The sequence below is a fragment of the Clavelina lepadiformis genome, chromosome 9 (assembly GCF_947623445.1).
Source record: "Clavelina lepadiformis chromosome 9, kaClaLepa1.1, whole genome shotgun sequence".
NCBI lineage: Eukaryota > Metazoa > Chordata > Ascidiacea > Aplousobranchia > Clavelinidae > Clavelina > Clavelina lepadiformis.
The window spans coordinates 14,591,963-14,611,612 of NC_135248.1; the positions used below are offsets into that span (position 1 = coordinate 14,591,963).

The window sequence follows — 19,650 nt, forward strand, 5'->3', positions numbered from 1 at the left end:
GTTTTGTGCTGGTTGTCGCCCTCACAATGCTCCCAGCACATGTTGATTTAAGCACTGCTAGTTTGTTTTACCGCCCCATTCGTTTTTTCACTGCCTGCGCGCAGGACATCAGTTTAAGTAAAGTCTTAAATTAAGAATGCTGTGTGCTTTTCATTTAATATATGAGTGAAGGTAACAACCAACTGAGATAGCAACCTTCTGAGTAAAGGAGTCAGCATCGCAACAACTCAGGACGAAAGATTGAGTAAAGGTTAAACTCAGAACTGCATGTTCATTTATTTTAATATATGAGCGAAGGAGAGAGAATATATGGCGAGGGTAGGTTGTCGTTGCTGTTGCGATGCTGACTCCTTTACTCAGAAGGTTGCTATTTCTGTTGGTTGTTACCTTCACTCATATATTAAAATAAATGAACATGCAGTTCTGAGTTTAACCTTTACTCAATCTTTTGTCCTGTGCACAAGCGATGCAAAACGGAATGGGGCGGTAAAACAAACTAGCAGTGCTTAAATCAACATGTGCTGGGAGCATTGTGAGGGCGACAACCAGCGACAAAACAAACAGAAAACCAACGGCCGCTACATACATCTTTCCTTCCCGGCAAGAATGAAAAAGGGGTGGGAAGCGATGAAGAAAACAAAACGCGATCTAACAAAACATGCGTTTTCGACGAACGTTGAATAAAGCACATTTCACATATAGCCTACACCAGCTACAACTATGATGACACACAAAAGTTGCAAAAGTTGAACGTAGCATGCATATATGGGCTGAACTGCGAAACTAAGAAAATTTAAACATGTATCATGAATCATCAGATGTAAAACTTTTGTAGAAATGGTATTACGGTCATAAATTGTACAACAGTAAATTTGGGTATCATCTCAGCGCCACAGTCTTAAAGTATCGTGCAAAAAAATAAGGACAAGTGTAGTAGCGTCAGTAGTGGGTAGGTCATCACCTTTCCAAAACAGCCACTATGTGTACAGTGTACACCATAACAAAAGAACGCAAAGGAATAATTCTCCACGGCAGGAGTTCGCCGTCAGAGAGCATGGCAATTAAGGCCATCGGTAAGCTTGGCAATTAGGGCCGTTAAAATAAGCACAATCGGCAATATAACGCTATTACCCGTAACACCAGATCGTGTGGATTTTTATCAAAGGTTATAATAAGCCTTTGATAGGCAAGACAAAGTTACAGCTGGGCAATAATCTTCGGTGTAACACTCAAGTTACCCTTTGTAGGCGTGAGGAAAAAAATACACAACAAAATGGAAACGCTTAAAATAAACAAACGCAAACACAAAAGCTTTACGGAGTGTCCAGATACCGCGCAGGTCTCCTGACTGGCCTGCCGTGTCTCGTAAGTGGTTCAACATTCGCCGTTTCTTCGTCACTGTTATTTAGGTTGATGTGATCCAAAAACACGCTTTCGAGATGTCCGTCATCTAGACCCGAAGGACCTTCGTTAACAGTTGGTTGTAAATCAGTAAGCATATCGATAAAAGATGGCTTCAAACGATCGATACTGACGCTGTCTTGGTGAGTGCGATAGTCCAAAATAAAGTGCTTTTTAAAACGCGAAACTACCTTAAATGGGCCTCGGTATGGTCTGTCTAAGGATTTTTGGGTTGCATCGTTCCTGAGAAAGACGTGAGAGCAGGTGAATAAGCGAGGGTCAACGTGAACTTTCCTGTTCGTGGGGAAACGAGGAGCTTTGTATCTCACTGTCGTCATGAACTGGGACAATTCTGCCACAAAATTTGTGTTGGGCAGTTGCATCTGGTCACGTGGTGTAAAAAATTGCGCTGGGAGAAGTACCGCAGTATAGTAATATACTGTATATATAGTTATAGTACCAGTGCTGCTCATCTTCACCAACATGCTCTTTTTGTAACCGTTCTCCAAAAAAACCTTGACTGGTTTATTTCAGTTGTTTAAAACAATAAGTATATATACAAATATGCATGATTTGCACAAACCTTACAGACTGTACTAAAATAACACAATTGTCCTTCTGTAATAAATAATGGTGCAAGCAAAGGACAAGTTCAGCTTAGCTTAGCTTATGCCACCTGTTTGCACATACAAAAAATCACTTGTATATACCTTTTGGGAGCACTCCGATGGTTCAAATTAATTGTTTGCGTTTGGACTTGTCTATTGTTGAATTCTAGGTTGCTGGTCTCAGCTGTGTTTCCATCTGAATCACTTTGACTTGATGTAACATGACCACTTGAATAAGCTTTACGTAAACAACGTTCATACGTTTCTTGAAAAAACAAAACATATATACTGGTAAATATATTCTTTTATGAAATTCATGTTAAAACTGCATTTTACTTGGCAAACAAAAAAAAACATAAACTTACTTGACTGACACAATATTCCACAGAAAAATAGTTGTCACTCTGGTTTATCAGCTTTCTGTTTCACTAACAACTGCACATCAGATTCATTTGGTGGCCAATAACATTTATTGTTGCCATGAAGCCACTTCTTGTGGACAACATCAGATGTGCCATCTTGGAATTTGACAAACACAAATTCCTTCATAGTAGGCTAGGCCTATATATTACAGAATGCTACGTCTCAACTAACTTATTTCTAACCAGAAATATTTTTGTTATGAAGTATATATGTAACCAAGATTTTCCTTAGCCAGGAATCTTCCCGCTCTAACGGCTAGTCACTTAGCCAGTTCCTGCTCACCTATATTTACGAGCATTCTTTCTTGAATAAAAACAAAGGTCTTTCTTGTATTAAAACCAAAAGTAGACTGATTTAACACTTCTCCTACAAACCACAGCGCAATCAATTAATCATCATTAGCATGCGAGGATGGAAACTACGGGCGGCGTAACATACCTCGGGGGGAGTTGTGGGGCGTAAAACGTATGCGTGTGTAGAAAACTTACAAACAATAAAAGGAGTCACAAGTGAAATATCGATGAGTTACTAATACTAAATAAAAACGCAGTCACACATTATGGCCACAACAATACGGGTGAAATACATCTTAATATAAATCTAAAAACACATCGTGGAATATACAACTAAAACGTATCAATGTGCGGTGCTACATAATAAAACAAGTGTGTAAAGATATTCTCGTGACATATACAGGTAAAAAATTTCCAACTAACAATTGAATACCTAAAAATGAGAATGGCCCAAGTCCAAGTGATACTATTTCGAGAAAATCAAAAAAAACTTCACAATTTTTTTTTTGTTAAAGTTATCAAAGCCTGGTTAACGTGGGTAGTTACTCATGGGAATAGGCAACAAAAAAGCTGTATTGTGTGTTGCTGTGCGTTATACTTTATGCGGTGCGGAACATCAAACTCACTGGATTTGGGCAATTCTTGTATTCAGGACCTCACAAATTTGTAATGCACTGCGCTTTGCTCGGATATCTTGACAGATAACACCTTGCCCACTGGCGTAGGAACCCCCCTGCAATACCTGCAGTCGAAGGGGGGGCCCGTACCTAAAGAGCCCCACGTTTAAGGGCCCCCTCTCGAGGTTGAAGACTTTTTTTTGTTTTGAAAAACAACTTTTTTGGGATATCATGAAGGAAATATGGAACAAACAACATCATGAAAGAAATTTGAGACTTTTGTTATGTACAGTAAAAGCAGTTTTTCAATTCATTGCGTCAGATAAAAGCAGTTTGTGTAAAAAGTAACTCTTTAGTTTTCATAGTCTGTGAGTTTTATGCCTGAAATAATGCATCTTCCGTTGTAACGAGGTGGTCTATCATGTCTCTTGTTTCTTGGCGCAAGTATCTTTTCAGTTTGATAACATCTTGCTTCTTCGCAGCCTTAATCGGTACTTGGCTAGTATTGCACTGACTAGCTTCTAAGGTAGGAAGAACGTCAGGCTTAAGGATCCGAAATTTAGTTCGAACGAGTCCCATCATACTCTTTGAAACGTCAATTTCAAACAAATGCTCCTTCCTGAAACGGAAGCTTTTATATTCCAACACGAGATACTTCTCAGTTACCCGTTTCGTCGCTTTTTTGAAATATTGAGCCAAGGGTCCACGATAGTCTTTTATCAAGTCTTGGGTAACTCGAACCACTTCAAACTGTTCTTCAACCATGTTGATCCATCCATCCATCATACCATTCCATCTTCTCTCTCCGCCGCTTCATTTTCTCAATCGTAGCAAAATGCCAGTCACATGGTAGAAAACTGTGACCCCTAATTGGCAGATTATGATCAATAGCATCGAAATCTCCGTTTTTTACCAGTGTATGAAAAAACTGAACTGTGCTGTAGACCGTTACCGATGGTTGCTACAGAAACTACGTTAAAAGATGGAGTAGACTAAACTTTTAGTTAACAAAAAAGTTACTACACAGTACATATGCTAGAAACACAGCCTAAACTGTATTTTTTTTAGCAGAAAAGTGCGGAAGAATACCTAATATGTATGAAAGAATGGCCGAAGTCCTGGACTAATCATACAAAATTATTTGCCGTCGATAACACGTTTCAAAGCGTGAATTTGGAGCTTTCTTTTCCTTATAAGGTAGCGCTAGGCGTTAGTATTACGTTGGTGAGTATAACTCATTTTTGCCAAAATGTGGACTTGGGCCCTTCTCATTTTCAAGTATTCAATTTCAATACTATATATAATGAGTAGGGCCATTTTTATTTTGACCTAAAAAAAATTGCTGATTTGTAGAGGCCACAATTCTTCCTCGAGTTACCCAAACATAATATTTTGTCGATTTCAGACCCAAACGTAATAATTTGTCGAAAAGTCAAGGTGTTTTATGAATTAAAAAAAGTGTGTCGTGTTTTTTGGCGATAGATTTAGGTAGCTTGTGTTATTTTTTCCTTGTGAAAATGGCACTTTGCCTCGATTTTCTCCGCATGGTAAATTCTAATAAACAGCAAATTAAACAGGGAATGCTTGTTGTTGCTCTAATCCAGCTTGATGGCGTTTACTTTTCCTGTGGCTTTCAACAAAATACTTTTTATCGCACTTCACTATAACCTCGCAAAAATTGCATCTTAAATCACCCCCGGGAGTTGCATTAAATTCATCAGAAAAATCTCGACAAATCTGTCTAACTTTTGCTGAAGACGATTTAGCTTGCTTAGGCATTTTTGTATTACAGAATGTCAGTAGGCTATTCCTAAAATCCAAACTGTTGATCTTCGAAAATACCACGTTTATGAAGAGGAAGTGTTTAAAAAAGAATTATTTAAATACGTAACAATGAATAAACAATGGACAATTTGCGATAAAAGTTACTGCTGATCCAAGTGGGCATTGTGACTTATTTCCTGCTTTTATGGGTTAATATGTTTTAATTGTGTCGCAGTTCCTTATTTACAATGCTTCCACGAGGATTTTACAAGAATTACTCTCAAGAAACACAAAAACTTTGTAAAAAGCCATATTTTGACAAATTTTGACTTTATTGTAAATTTTGACTTTATTTTGACCTATAAACTTCTTAGAAACAATCCCCTAGGTGCTGAAAACAACTTTATTCTTTGATTCGTGGTCAGACGAGGTCCTTAAAATTTTTTGACTTTATTGACTTTTGCGGGCCCTAATAATGAGCCACAAGAAATAAGAACGATACATTTTTAGTAATAACAGACGTTTTAAGCACATAACTTCGATCAAATACTTATGAATGAAACTTTCACACAATTGAGTGAAGCAATGTTATGGCAACAAAAGATTTTCCCTTATATGGAACAACCAAACATTTGATAAAATCTTTTGAAAAATTAATGACTTCAAACTCTTCGTTTAGTTGGCTAACTTTAAAAATTCCAACAACACATGATGAAATCGGATTCGAAAATAATTGTGATATTGCTTGTTTCTAAACTATAAACTTTTTTTTTCTGCTGCTATTTTTTTTTCAACAAGCCTATTTTCTTTGTTTTGAGAGAGCAGTATATGATTTATAGTATCTATTACTTCTAAGGCGAGTCATCCACATGAAAAAAATTACATGCGTTTCCCATAACTAATATATACTGTATTATTAATCTGAAACTTGCAGGGTATTGAAAGAAATAAATTGGATCTCACTAAAATGCTGAAATGAAGAAAATAGGCTTAGTAGCGATTAAAGGTAGCGATTGTCTTGCCCACGTTTTAAACAGAATCCTTTAAAGGTTTCCACTAGAACCACATTCGGAAAATATAAAACTTTTTCACTTCTCATCCAATAAACTTTAGCACGAAGATTTCACCGACCGTGTTGCTTCAAACCTTCCTCTTTCATTCATGTGCACGTGCATGTGATAGTATGCATCATGTGCATTCATGTGCACGTGCAAGGTATGTCCATGATACTTACATCAGATCTTCTCCTATTTTGTAAATTTGGTTAGAAAGTTTTCCACCCAACATCATTTTAACAAGCTGCCTGCTTTCAATGAGTTAATGAGCCACTATAACTAGATGTAAAGATTGATGATTGATATAAAAAAGGTATTCTCAGTTACAACAAAGGGTGCACCTGCTATGATAGGACGACACTGGATTTGTGACTCTTGTTGAGAAAAAGATTGGGCACCTTGTTATGAAATTGCACTTCATTATTCTTTAAGAAAACCTTTGTGGGAAGATTTCAAATTCAGCTCTTAATGATGTAATGTCAACCGTAACGAATTTAATAACAATCAGACAGTTTCGATCTTTGCTTGAAGTGATGAACAGTGCATACCACGACGTGCCCCTGCACTGCAGTGTCAGGTGGTTAAGTCGCGGTAAGGTTCTCTTGAAATTTTTAGAATTTCTAGTCGAGATAAGGGTCTTTTTGGCAGGACAAGGTATACCGTGAACTGGAGGATAAAAAGTGGCTTGTATAACTTATGTTTCTTGCCGATATCAACACCCACCTTAACAACTTAATCTTCGTCTGCAGGGTCCGCTACAAACGCTGATGAATCTTTTTGAGGCATGGAAAGGTTTTGTAGCTAAAATGGATATCTACACACAGGACATCCAAACTGCAACTTTTCGCTACTTTAAATACCTGAAGGTTTTCTCAGTGGATCACCAAGTCAACATAGTTCAAATTGGTATGTACATGAGGGATCTAACGTCTCAGTTTTGCAATAGATTTCAAGATTTTCAACATTTTGGTTCATTATTTTTTCTCATCAAGCCCGAAAGCAGCGAAGACTTGACCTTATCTGCATTTGAATGAATGGACATCGAAGAATTCCAGATGAAGCTGATCGATTTCAAAGCATCCTTTTTGTGGACATCGAAATTCGTCGAATTGCGGAAATCGCTGGAAATGATTGAAAACAATCAAACAAGCATTTTGACTTGCTGGGAATCTTTGCCAGAAACAATTAGCTGTCTTACGAAAATGTCAATAACTTTGTTATCTGCATTTGGATCCACTTACTTGTGTGAACAATTATTTTCGCACATGAATTTTATTCTCAGTCCACATCGCAGCCGACTTACGGAAGATCATTCGGAAGCATGTGTTCTACTTAAAGTGTCTAAATATAATCCTAATACTACAGAGCTCAGTAAGAAAAAGCAAGGATAAGGTTCTCATTAAAAAGTGATTCTTGCGACTGCATTCGATGTTATCCAATAAAATTAATAAAACAAATTTGTTTAACCAATCGTTCGCAAAGAAATCAAATGTTTGTAATTCAGCTGGTCAATAAATTAACAACTAAGATTTAATGATTAGCGGCAAGTTACTTTCTTGAGACTCGAGTCGTCATTTAATAACGATACTCGAGTGATTAACACACCTGCTGCCAACCTTACATTGCAAAATTGTAACAAAAAGCATGACTCCTTTCACACGTATGCTCGACTTATTGCATTGTTACATAGTCAATATGTAACAATGCAGCAATAATTAAAGATTTAAAGAAGCTGAAGTTCATTATTACGCAAATGCGATGCTTATATTTATAACATTTCGCGGACCCCTGTTGTAGAGTTTGCAAAAAACTACTTCACAATGGAGTGAATAGACAGACAGCTTCACACCGGTCTGTTTTGTATGTGCGTGTGAGACCTCTGTAACCCAATCAAAATATTGTGTTTATATTTAACTTCTACTATTTTCTGCCAATGTAACTGGAAAAATAACTCATTTTGTTGCGCCTATTGCTGTTAAATCGTAAGTTTTGGATAAAAAAAAACTTGTAACGTTGGTGTACTGTACTTGCAGAAGCAGTCTGTTCAACACGAGCATCTGCGTTTGTAAGCGTACAGAAATAATTGCAAGGTTGGTAGCCGTCTGGTAGTAGTTACATGGTCATGAAAAAAGCTGTTATTGTAGTTATTGTGATTGATCTAAATTACGCCGAATATTCTTCGGGACATTTTCTTCGAAACTCTTTTGTGCGTGATTCGAATTTGGTCGGCTCAATGTAACGAATACCTAAGTTCGAGAACCCAACAATGTACCACGCGCAACCAAGGATCAAATCACAAGCGAATTCGGGAATTACCACGCCTCAGCGGATGTGATGTGTTGGGCCTAAACTATCATCTTTGATATTGCGATTGAAATCAAATAACGATGTGGACAGCTATGCTATACTTTTATTCAACTGGGAAAGATTTGTGACGTGATAGGGGGTTAGGTATCGATTAAGATTGTTAAGATATTAATATTATCCTGGCAAAATTAGCCTTTTGCAGGCAGGCGACAACTCATTTCACCAGTGAAGGTTAATTTTAGTGCAGTGTTCCGAGAACGAGGCACATATACCGTATTAACATTAAAGAAAAGACATGAAATGTGTGGAGAGTGGTATGAGTTGCAACAACTGAAAAACCATTTCATCAAGTTTATTTCAAAATAGCAAAGTCAAATAAAATTCTAATTTAGCATTTATAATACACAGCTATTGGACTTAAAATTTCATTAAGCCCAATTCCATTCAGGTCTGGTGAATGCGACTAGCAGTAATAAAACAGCATATATCGACGTAGCCACGTAAAACTTTTTACACTTCAGCAAACCAAATTAAAAGACTTGCACGAATCTAACTGTCGCCGATCTTAAACAACGATAAATTGCAAACGTTTCAAAAATTTTTGCCATTTTGAAACCGTTCAAGCGCCGGTAGGGATGTGATTCAACAAAGGCAAGGTTGCGCTGACCGCGATGTCCTAAATGTACGATATTTTTGTAATTATCTTCTGTTCATTGGAACAATTCTTTACGACGTCTTGTATCGAACTTTTTTTTGTCTCGTTTTACAACCCAACAAAGCTGGTCACGATACGCGCCGCGTTTGGCGATATTTGATGCAGCTTACGATGAATTTAAAAATTATCGTTACTTGATAAAAATAATACACGTTTTTCGAACGTTTTATGCTACTCATTGACAAAATTATTTACTATTCAGTCGTTAAACGTTTTTCAAAGATTGTTACAAAAACTTTGCAAGTTTTCCATTGGTCAGGTGGATTATTTCCTACGTCATCTGCGTCATTTTTTGCTTAATACATAATTATCACTTGTGACGTCGCCACAGGATTTTGTGTGAATTAATTCGAAAAGGGTTTGATGCTTTTAGCGAGCCAAAGGACGCCTCGTGCGCATTTCAGGTTCATGTAATGAATGGTATCGTCGTCATCGGTTAGATCAAGACGTAAGGTGGGGGCGTTATATGAATTATGTCATATAACTTTCATCAGCCTAACCGTGATTTTGGAGAAGTAAAATATATTTGTTTCGTTACGTTTTGTTTACCGCTTTTATGCAAATCGATTATGACTGAAGTTTGACTGTTCAGTGATTTGATTGGCCGGCGCAAACGTAAAATCTCTGTGTAGAAAACTTTGTACCCTGTAAAGCTTTGTACCCAGTCAAGAAATCAAGCAAAGATTGAACAGGTTTAAAGTGGAGAAGGCGATCAAATTACTATTGATTGAATGAATTACTAAATCTCCACTGGGTTTACAACGTGAAGAAAAATGTCGAAACACGTGTATGCTGACGGACAGACTTACGAAACTAATCGGCGTAATTCACGAGATAAAAGACGTCGTAAGTGATGGATCGTTTTGCTCTTGCCAAAAATTTAAAAACGATCGCTGGTTCGCATTTTGTGTCTTCTCAAAAGTTTAATTTCAATCCTAAATATAATAGTTTTTGTTAAATATGATAAAATAAATAAACTTAGAATTGATATTCATAGCATGATTTTTTTTTTTTAGAGACCAACGGTGTGAAAAACAGTGAAACTGAAAACTCGCCAAACACGTTCAAGCCAGACGGCCAAAACGTAGGAAATGTAACATACCGTACTATTTTGTTGCATTTGTATTATTTTAGCTTTTTGGTGTTTATTACGAGAAAAAATGTTATTACAATTCAACGGCATCCTAAAGCAAAGAAATATTTACATTAACGATCATAAGAGAGCCTCAAGGGTCGATCAATACGTAAAACGATTAGATTATTAGAACATGGCGTGCATATGTCAGATGTGCCACATTTCTCCTGATCCAGCGTGTTACAACCCTTTACATTACGAAGTTATTTATTAGCATTGCAATAATTACGTTACAATTGTTTTTAGTAGTTGTTGATTTATTTTGAACATCAACACTTATCTCACATTTCAGAAAAGCGCAAAAGTTTTACCTCCTGACAGCAGAGAGAACACAAAACAACAAAAATGGCAAAATTCACGGTTGACAAAAAGAACTCCGGAAAACGACGGTAAGAGATACAGCATTTGCTTCTATTTCTTATGAAACGAAAAAGAATTTAAATGACTTTAATTTTGACGTCACTGTAATGTTGAATCAACTTTAATGAGCGTTTGAATTTACCTGAGCAGTTGAGTGCCATCGCTAGCAGCTGTATTGGGTTACAATGGAGTACGTGTTGTAAACTAAACGCACATTCTGGTCACACTAACACACTGTTTGAGCTGACCCGTACACATCAGTACGAGTCAATACTTTCCTATTAAAAGGAAGGACAAATTCTTGACAGGATTAATGGTCGAGGGAGTAATAGCTAGTTTTCAAAAATGTCTATTTTCACCTTTAAGTGTTCAAATAACGACTTAACAGCTTTTTGACACCAACACCAACATCTATGGACATGACGTTAGAAACCTCATGCTAGGATTTAAATTCATTGCTTATGTTGCATGTAGCCGCTGGTGTGTTGGATGGCGGGTTAGATGATGGATCAATTACATCTGACACGCAAGATCAAGCCACATCAGGGTCTGAAGTTCAAAGGACAAAAGAAGGTTTTATGAGTTATTGCTCAATCATAAAAACATTGTTTGGTTGAGGTCTCTTGTTTAAAGTTAAAATGAAACACTTTTCAGCAAATGTTGTCAAGGAAGGATTCAACAAACAACTGATTTCATACTTTGTTAAACTCGCCAAGAAGGATGAAGTAAGTCAGTTTGTCTTAATACTTCATTCGATCCCGGTCAATTTGGTTTCAAAGTCATGATATGACATCATTAGTGATCATGATTTTGCCACAAAAGAGCTTTAACCTTACAGTGACTTTAATTAGATTGACTTGAAATATGTTGACAAGTTACTTCACGATGGAGCTGACATAAACTGCCGCGACAAACACGGACAAGGCCTGTTACATGAGGTAGACGATGTCTAGCAAGCACTTACCACTACCAGTAAAATCTGTTGACATAAGTTTATATTTTGTTTCATAACAAACTCAACAGGTGGCAAGAAAATGGCCTCAGGACATTTTGGAGTTTCTGCTTGAACGTGGGGCGGACATTGACATCAAAGACAGGTCAATTGGTTGAACTTTGTTTTTGATAAAAACGTAGTTTTGAATTTACATAAATTTGATCAGATGATGCACATTTTTTTAAAAGTAAATATGCGCAATAGTTCTGATATTAACGAATTCTAAAATATTAAGCAGAAAAGCAAAAACCAATCGTAAATTTTCTTTGTAACTAAATGCAAGATGTCAAATAACAATAAAAGTTTTAAACATTTTCTCTAGCATTGATAGAATGTTTTTTCCTTCAGGTTACGCCGAACGCCTTTACACATCGCGGCTGCTGTGGATCGTCCAACAATGGTAGAACTGCTGATTGATGGAGGATGTAGGCGCATTTACTCTAGATAAGGATTCAAATTATCTCGTAACCTTATCGTCGTAAATGGTTACTGAATATCACTTCCTATACCTTAAGTTGAAAACAAAATTGAAGTATAAATGAAACGTCTTAAAACACGGACATTTACTGATTTCAGGCGACATAGAGGCGCAAACTACGGAATGTCAGACGCCATTGCATTATGCAGCACGATACGATGCTGCTTCGTCGTTAGAAGTCCTCTTAGCATATGAAGCGGAAATGGAAACGAAAGATCACAAAGGGAGGACGCCACTGTTTGTTGCTGCCGAATTAGGTTTGTATGACAATTACTTGAACATACAAATTTTCATCAACCTAAGCTTGTTCGTGTTCCCATGTTGGCGCACTTGCAAAATAATTGTAATTTGATTTTTTTAGTTAACTGACACGAAAGAGACTTGCAAATTATGGTATAAAAAAACTAAAATCGTCTAAATCAGGGACTTTTCTGGATGTCTCAATAACTACACATGAGTGGCTTATTCTTTTGCCGCAATGTTGGATGAATATGACAACCTGAATTTAATGCTTCAGTGATTAAAAATGATTTTGCAAAGTAAGTCTTAAATCTCCTGTTTGCAGATCGCAGCGTAGCAGCCAAATATCTTCTCGAAGAAGGTGCCGATGCTTCTGTGATCAACAACTACAACCAACTTTGTTTAACCTTTATGATAATAAACATGGGCCCAGTGGTAAACTGTGTTTTTTTTTTGAAAAATGATTTTCATATTTTTTGTTTCCTCACAACGCTCTCATCCAGTTTATTCAAAAACAGTCCGTAATTGCTCTGGACCAATTTCATCACAAGGACAGGGCGAATAGGAAACAATATTTTCGTCTAAGTCGCCTTGAATCTGAAACTTGTCTGAAGCCAGAAAAGCAAGAAATCTTAAACCAGAAGAATAGGCCGAAGGCGGATACACTTGTGAAGCATCTTGGAGGTGATGAGACTAACGTGTAATGGCTCATCGTCGTTAATTTGTTTTTTTGAATGTAAAATAGTTTATTTTATATATACTATATGCACATGAAATCTATTCCAATTGATTTAAATAGGCTCGGGACCAAATTTGGCAAAGAACCCTGTGAGTAATGGAGGAAAAACTTTTGTGTTTTCTATGTCGTAACATTTCAGTCATTAATAAATAGTTTAAATAAATTGCAGTACTGGCACATAATGGACAAACTGTAATTTTTCTACAGCTTGAAGTAATTGTACAGTACAGACAGCTTGAATTAATCATGCATCCAGTGATTAAAAGATTGATTGACGTGAAATGGGAGCAATTTGGAAGGTAATGCAGACAACGCCATTAAAGGCATGTTTTTAAGAATATGGTCCAGACATTGTGGTTTCAAATTAATTTAGAAGGAAAAAAACTGCTTTGTAAAAGACGAAAGAACTAAAAAAGTGATAAACATACTGAGCAGCAATATTTAGACTTGTAGTTCAGCATAGATTCTTTGACTATTAACACAACAACAACGCACCTGAATGCAAAACGTTTTTATCTGAATCATTTTGTGAATGTTTGTTTTTCCGTTTAATTTTCCTGAATATGTTTTCAATACGTCTTTATTTTGTATAGGTCTACATAAGACGAGACGTTTCTGTTATTTTTACAGGAGAACAGCAATCATTCATCTTGTTCAGAATTTCGTTTTCAACCTAATCTGGACCATACTAGGTGTAGGTGTGCCTTGGTATGTGCGGAACCAATACAACTTCCCCCAGGTCTGTTACACACTTTTTTAAATTTCACCACGTTTAGAAATTTTTCGGATGACGATTTCTTTGATGTAAATTAACCAACTTTTCTAAGTGTTTCCTTGATGACGTCAATAATGACCATTGTGACTTGTGCTTTCAGGATGCGTGGAGGGTGGTGCTTCTGGTGCTGGGATGTTGCATGACCCTTTATTTTGTTGTTCTTGAAATAAAAGAAATCGTCTTGGCCAATTCGAAATTTGTTGATTGGCAGAAATGGCGGAAAGAACAAATAAAACATGACATAAGGCTTTGTCACCCGACGTGGAAAAAGGTTAACTAACTCAATCTCGAATAAGATTAGGCTAAATGGGGCAAGTTTGTGTGCTGAAAATCATCATAATAATTGTATTAAGACTCTTTACATGAAGAAGTTTGTGCGCTTAGGAAAAAGAATACTTGAAACAACAGAAAGAGAAAGTTAAAAAAGCATCACCATCTTACTTCAAGGATTCCTGGAATTATTTCGATTGGGCAGTTTACTCCCTCATTTCCCTTGTCGTGGTATAGTTTTAATTACGTCACGAAATTATCAATTATAAATCTATTAGGTATTTAATTACATTCGTGATGTTTGAATTAATTTCAGTCAAAGTATACCATGGCAAAAATAGATTCTCGTCACAGAATAACTTTGTTTTTTTTTTATAGATAACTCATGTGATTGACGTAGTGTTATCTGTTTCCAACCCCACCTCACCATGTTGTAATGCCGATGGACCCGCTGTCAGCTGCTTTGTTAACTCTTGTTCTACCGGATTCGTGAATAACCAGAGCCTGACCACATGGAACAATCGAATCTTCGTCATCACCATTATCTTGCTCTGGCTTCGACTCATGAAGTTTACCAGAGCATTTCGGTGAAGCTGTTTATTACGAAAAATCTAGTTCTAGTCCATTCTAGTTTTAGTTGGCTTGCTGGTGCAACCATTAAAACATTGGCTTACTTTTGTGCTCTTTTCAAATTAGTAAAAATTTCCTTTCAGATTTTTCGGTCCATTCATTGTGATGTTGGGAAAAATAACTTGGGACATCCTGCGTTTCGTCTACTTATACCTGGAGTTCTACATCCCTTATGCCTGTGCTTTCTGGATGATATTTGGTGAGTTGCACAATTTTAGTTTATTGTGATCGGTTAATTATTATGCAATGTCCTAAGAAATATTTTCTTGCAATTAGACATAAATTTGATTTATCAATTGGTTAGCACTACGCATAAGATTTGTTTCAAAAACTAGGCAATATTGAAAGCATACCGAGCATGTTCACTGTGGACCAAATGCTCTTCTCATTGTACCGGATAACACTGGTTGACGATTATCAGTTTGATGAGATGCGCGCGTTCGATGTGGTCATGGCGTACATTTTGATTGGAACATTCCTGGGGATCTCCGCTATCCTTTGCATCAACCTATTTATAGCACTTTTGTCCGACACGTTTCAAAGGTGACTATGATAATATTGGAGTTGTTGGCAAAGCTTCGCGAAATTAGTGGATAACTTTTTTTATTCCGATGAATTTCTCCAGAGTGTATGACAATGCAAAAGCAAACGCATTTATGCAACAGGCTTCGTTGCTGCTTAGTATTGAAGAGAATCTTGGAAAGGCTAAACAGGAATACACAAAGTACTACTACTAGTGTTGTTTTGTAGTTTTACAGCTAAAAATCGAATGGTTTTCATTAACTTGCTGAATATTGACAGCAGTCCTATACGCAGGCTTGTCCATGGGACATTTTTTTCTGTCCCATCCCATCCCATCCCATAGCAATTCATGCCTGTCCCATCCCATCCCATCCCATGCCATCCCATCAAAATACAATTCAATAAATGTTATTAAATTTATGGAAATTTAAGTCTAATGTCTATTAGAATTGACTAAGGTACCTGTACCGAATAAGGCCCACCTAACATTTTTTTGAAAATAACTCAAGAACCATAAATGAGAATAAACTGAAAAATCGTATTCTATTAGTGAGGGTATATGACTACAACATATTAAAACCACAATACCTGACAACCCCCCAAAAAATTTTTATAAAGAAATTAAAAATTCCAAAAAATGGGCCTTATTAGGAGCATAGGCTCCTAATAAGGCCCACCAATTTTGGGAGTATTTTGATTCAAAACATAGTAATAGACAACATATAACATTATTAGAAATTTCACATTTTAAGTTGTACAAACATTTAAAAAGATTCCACTAGGCGCATCAAAGTAACTGCAACAATTTGCCAACTGATGACTGGAACCACTCTTGAAGTCTGGACATCAATTAGCCAAGCATCTTGTATGGGCCTTATTAAACGCATGTGGCATCCACGAAAAAAATGTCACATTTTTATCATCAGAAAAATTTTAGCAAAAAAAAGTGCATTATCCTTTTCAATACTAAGTTGGTTGTTACATGAAAACTTCAGCCGGCTGACAACAGTTCATTTAACCGGCCAAATTCTCACTTACTTTTTTTCTAAATTAACAAAACCACCTTAACTGCAAATATCAAATTTTTGTTGTGCTCTAGCGAATCGGTTGATCACGTGACAAGGATGAAATCTGGTAAACCATCATGAATTTATATTAGTTTTTATGTAGGGACAAAATCTTTCATTTATTTGCACGGGTTTGCGAAATATGAGCAATGGGCCTTATTAGGGACCGGGCCTTATTCGGTACAGGTACCTTACATGTACAAAGAGAGATACAAAACGACAAAATTTATTGACTTTGTTAACTTTAAAGTTCAGAAAAGTTGTCTATCTATGACAATTTATTATCATTGGTACTCATATTCCGAGTCACTGTGCTCATTTAGCAAATTTTCAATGCCATGGGAATTGCAATTCGTGCTGTCCCATCCCATCCCATTCCATGGGACATTTCCCATGGGATTCCCGTGGTAATCCCATTCCCATGGACAAGCCTGCCTATACGACTTAATATTGGCTACCACCATTTTAATGGAAAAATTTGTAAATTTGAAGTTATTTTTGGAAGTGTTTTGTTAACATAACTTCAATTTTATAAAGTAATAATCTAAACCTTCCTATTATTCTAAATCTAACTCCAATTAATCACTATCTGCCTTTGGCATACCCATTCTCCTAAGCTAACCGCCTGTCTTTAACATCGAGCTGCACTACCTACATACGGTGAGTCACTCTGTTTTGTAACGTATCAAAATTTTCTCAGGCATATTGACGAAAACTGCAATCCAGAATCAAAGTATTATGACGATGACCTTACCATCGAGCAAGGATCTGATCTAAAGAAGGTCACGATTCAGATAAAGGAACAAATGAACGAATTGCTGACGTACGTACGCAAGGCGGAAACTGAGGAGAGGCATGCGGTAAGCTTCAATAGCAAACTGTATAAGCGTATTCATTGCAACTGCCCTTGTTCTTTTACTGGCCACTTAGAAAGCTTATTCCAGGAATAAAACCTTAACTTTTTGGTCACCAGTGTTGTGTAAAGCCGTCTTTAGTTTTAAGTTTGATCTCAATTCACTTATTTTGTTGTTAGTAAACTTATTTTCTTTCATTAATGCCTTGGTGTTGAGTAGTTTTACCTTTGAGTTTATATTCCACTTAAACGTTCCTTTGGCTATAATTCAACCTTCAAGAAGTGTTAATAATTTACAGGGATTAAGGAGACTCGAAACCAAGATGAATAAAGCCGTGACATATGTTGGTAAGTTAACTTTGCAAGTTTTGCAAACACTTTCTTTATTCACTGAGCATATGATTGGCATTGGTTAATGCAAAACTCAAACCACCGGCAATAACTATGCAAGCTGTTGTTCTTTTCAGACGGTCCGATGTCTAATAAAGACATCAATAAACTATTTTCAAGAATGGACAAACTCTTTCATAAAATGAATGTGATGTCATCTAAGTTGAAGGCACTGCAGGTGTGAACAGTGTTTACAGTTATGCGCACTTTTTGATCTTATATGAATATTTGTGCATCTTCCATTGAATAACAATTAGATACACAAACATCAGTTATCTTTCACATAGACGCGCTGTGCAGCTTATACAATTAAGTGTTTACTGATGAATGTTATTTTGATTTTAATTTTGGAGCTTGCTCAGATACAGACAAGGTCTCAGCAAAGAAGCCTTAGAGAATTAAGAGTAGGAGCGTTTGAAGATTATTCAGAAGAACATTTGGAAAGGTTGCCAGCTAGGTAACACAAAAACATGAACTGCCACGTATACTTCTGGGGAAAATAACCAGTTATAGGTTTAATCAAACGTTTACAAGACCTCACTTTTATTTGTTTGTTGTAGCAGCAGCATAACTGTGCAATTGCCACAATTTATTGGCTTTCAATTACCTTTTATTGTCCTTTTTTTTCTTTAAGCCGAATAATAATGAGCAAAACCACGGAAATCGTTGTCATCAAGTCAAAAATGACGGTCAATAAATAGGAAGCAAACTGAAAAGGTCTTACTCGAATTACGTTGTTTCTTGTTAACATTAGGTTGTTCTCAGCACCTTCCGATAGGCTAAGCTTCGTATCTGAACAAGCTTTGTATCCCAACCCTGCTGATGCTTTTATTCCGAACTCATTACCATCATTGATTAGGACCAGGTTAGTAAGCGATAGTTATTAAACTAGTCTTTAAAATTGTAGATTTTCTTCAATGCCGCTTATACATTGTGTCAAATGTCTTGATAGGAATTTACGTATAACTCCGTATCAACAGCTCGTGGCCAGTATTCTTCTAACTAACCCATACTTTTGCGGCTTGAGCACGCTTTTGTTTTTAACTTGATATTTTTACTTAATCAGTCTAAGTTTAACGAATTATTCACTAAGTTTTTAATCGCGCTTTTGCTTGAAAACATAGACCTTCACTACCCCACGTTCAATCAATTCAGTTGCCAGGGACAACCGAAGAAGATTAATGATGCCGGTTCGATATGGTTCAAAGACTGCGATAGACATCTAATTTTAGAGATAATTGTGCCATTGCGCTCTACAGTATGTTGCTGTAAAATATCAAGTAAAATCTTTAAGTGAGTTAAAGTGTCAGTTATTTGCTATTGCACATGGTTGTTTCTATCACAGCAAGTTTTTCGAATTTTCTTTCGACTATTTACATTTAAAGCATTTAAGATATTAATGTACATGCGTGTAAGCACATGCTAGACCTGTTTTTCTACATGACTTTTTGTATTATCCAAGACAACCTACAGACCAGTGTTAATTATCATTTTACGTAGAATTCATATTGATTTCAACATCACGATATTCAATATCGATTACAACGGTAGTCTGTTTCGTTATTGCTTGTACGTAGGTATCTAAACACTGTGTTAATTTTCTTGATACTGATTATTATTTTGTAATTGTTTTGTTGTCACTGTGGTTTGGCGCTTGTTGAATAAACACTGATCTGTGTGTCCCTGACATGGGTGCAAGATCGTGAAAATTGCTTCCTTTGATTAGAAAATTAGATAGAGTTACAAAACTAGTTGTACCTTAGCCTACCAAGTTAGTAGAAAAAGCGAAACGGTAAGCTATTATGTGCTAGCAACAACATTATCTACATACCATATCATAGTACATCTAGTATCCTTTAGCGGTTACGCAGATTGCGTGTTAACTTTTGTTAAAATTCCTCGCAACCAGTCTCGGATTCACTGCGGCAACTTACTAAGCTATGCAATAACTGCGTTTAAGTCTCCGGCACGTTGTAGAATAAAAACGCTTGATACAAGCTGCTGTATACAGGTG

General features: G+C 36.5%; 2 protein-coding genes across 4 annotated transcripts; both read left to right on the plus strand.

The window, feature by feature from the left end:
• Positions 1 to 500: 500 nt before the first annotated feature.
• Positions 501 to 7,695, plus strand: LOC143471346 (uncharacterized). 2 transcript variants are annotated; one of them, XM_076969802.1, is made up of 3 exons: positions 501 to 4,566; positions 6,911 to 7,067; positions 7,154 to 7,695. In XM_076969802.1, exons 1-3 carry the CDS (start codon positions 4,441 to 4,443, stop codon positions 7,189 to 7,191), a joined length of 321 nt encoding a protein of 106 aa, XP_076825917.1. In that variant the 5' UTR covers positions 501 to 4,440; the 3' UTR covers positions 7,192 to 7,695. The 2 variants fall into 2 exon arrangements, with proteins under 2 accessions (XP_076825917.1, XP_076825918.1); XM_076969803.1 differs by having other exon boundaries at positions 503 to 4,539.
• Positions 7,696 to 9,686: 1,991 nt separating this feature from the next.
• LOC143470330 (uncharacterized) lies at positions 9,687 to 19,314 on the plus strand. Of its 2 annotated transcripts, none has more exons than XM_076968388.1 (26): positions 9,687 to 10,029; positions 10,200 to 10,267; positions 10,611 to 10,707; positions 11,153 to 11,251; positions 11,333 to 11,403; positions 11,530 to 11,616; positions 11,702 to 11,775; positions 12,021 to 12,097; positions 12,249 to 12,407; positions 12,716 to 12,825; positions 12,909 to 13,074; positions 13,190 to 13,218; positions 13,337 to 13,428; positions 13,760 to 13,868; positions 14,005 to 14,175; positions 14,289 to 14,405; positions 14,553 to 14,761; positions 14,888 to 15,003; positions 15,140 to 15,347; positions 15,430 to 15,528; positions 17,094 to 17,253; positions 17,546 to 17,594; positions 17,714 to 17,814; positions 17,990 to 18,093; positions 18,391 to 18,501; positions 18,761 to 19,314. In XM_076968388.1, exons 1-26 carry the CDS (start codon positions 9,957 to 9,959, stop codon positions 18,816 to 18,818), a joined length of 2,814 nt encoding a protein of 937 aa, XP_076824503.1. In that variant the 5' UTR covers positions 9,687 to 9,956; the 3' UTR covers positions 18,819 to 19,314. The 2 variants fall into 2 exon arrangements, with proteins under 2 accessions (XP_076824503.1, XP_076824504.1); XM_076968389.1 differs by having other exon boundaries at positions 17,999 to 18,093.
• Positions 19,315 to 19,650: the final 336 nt, after the last annotated feature.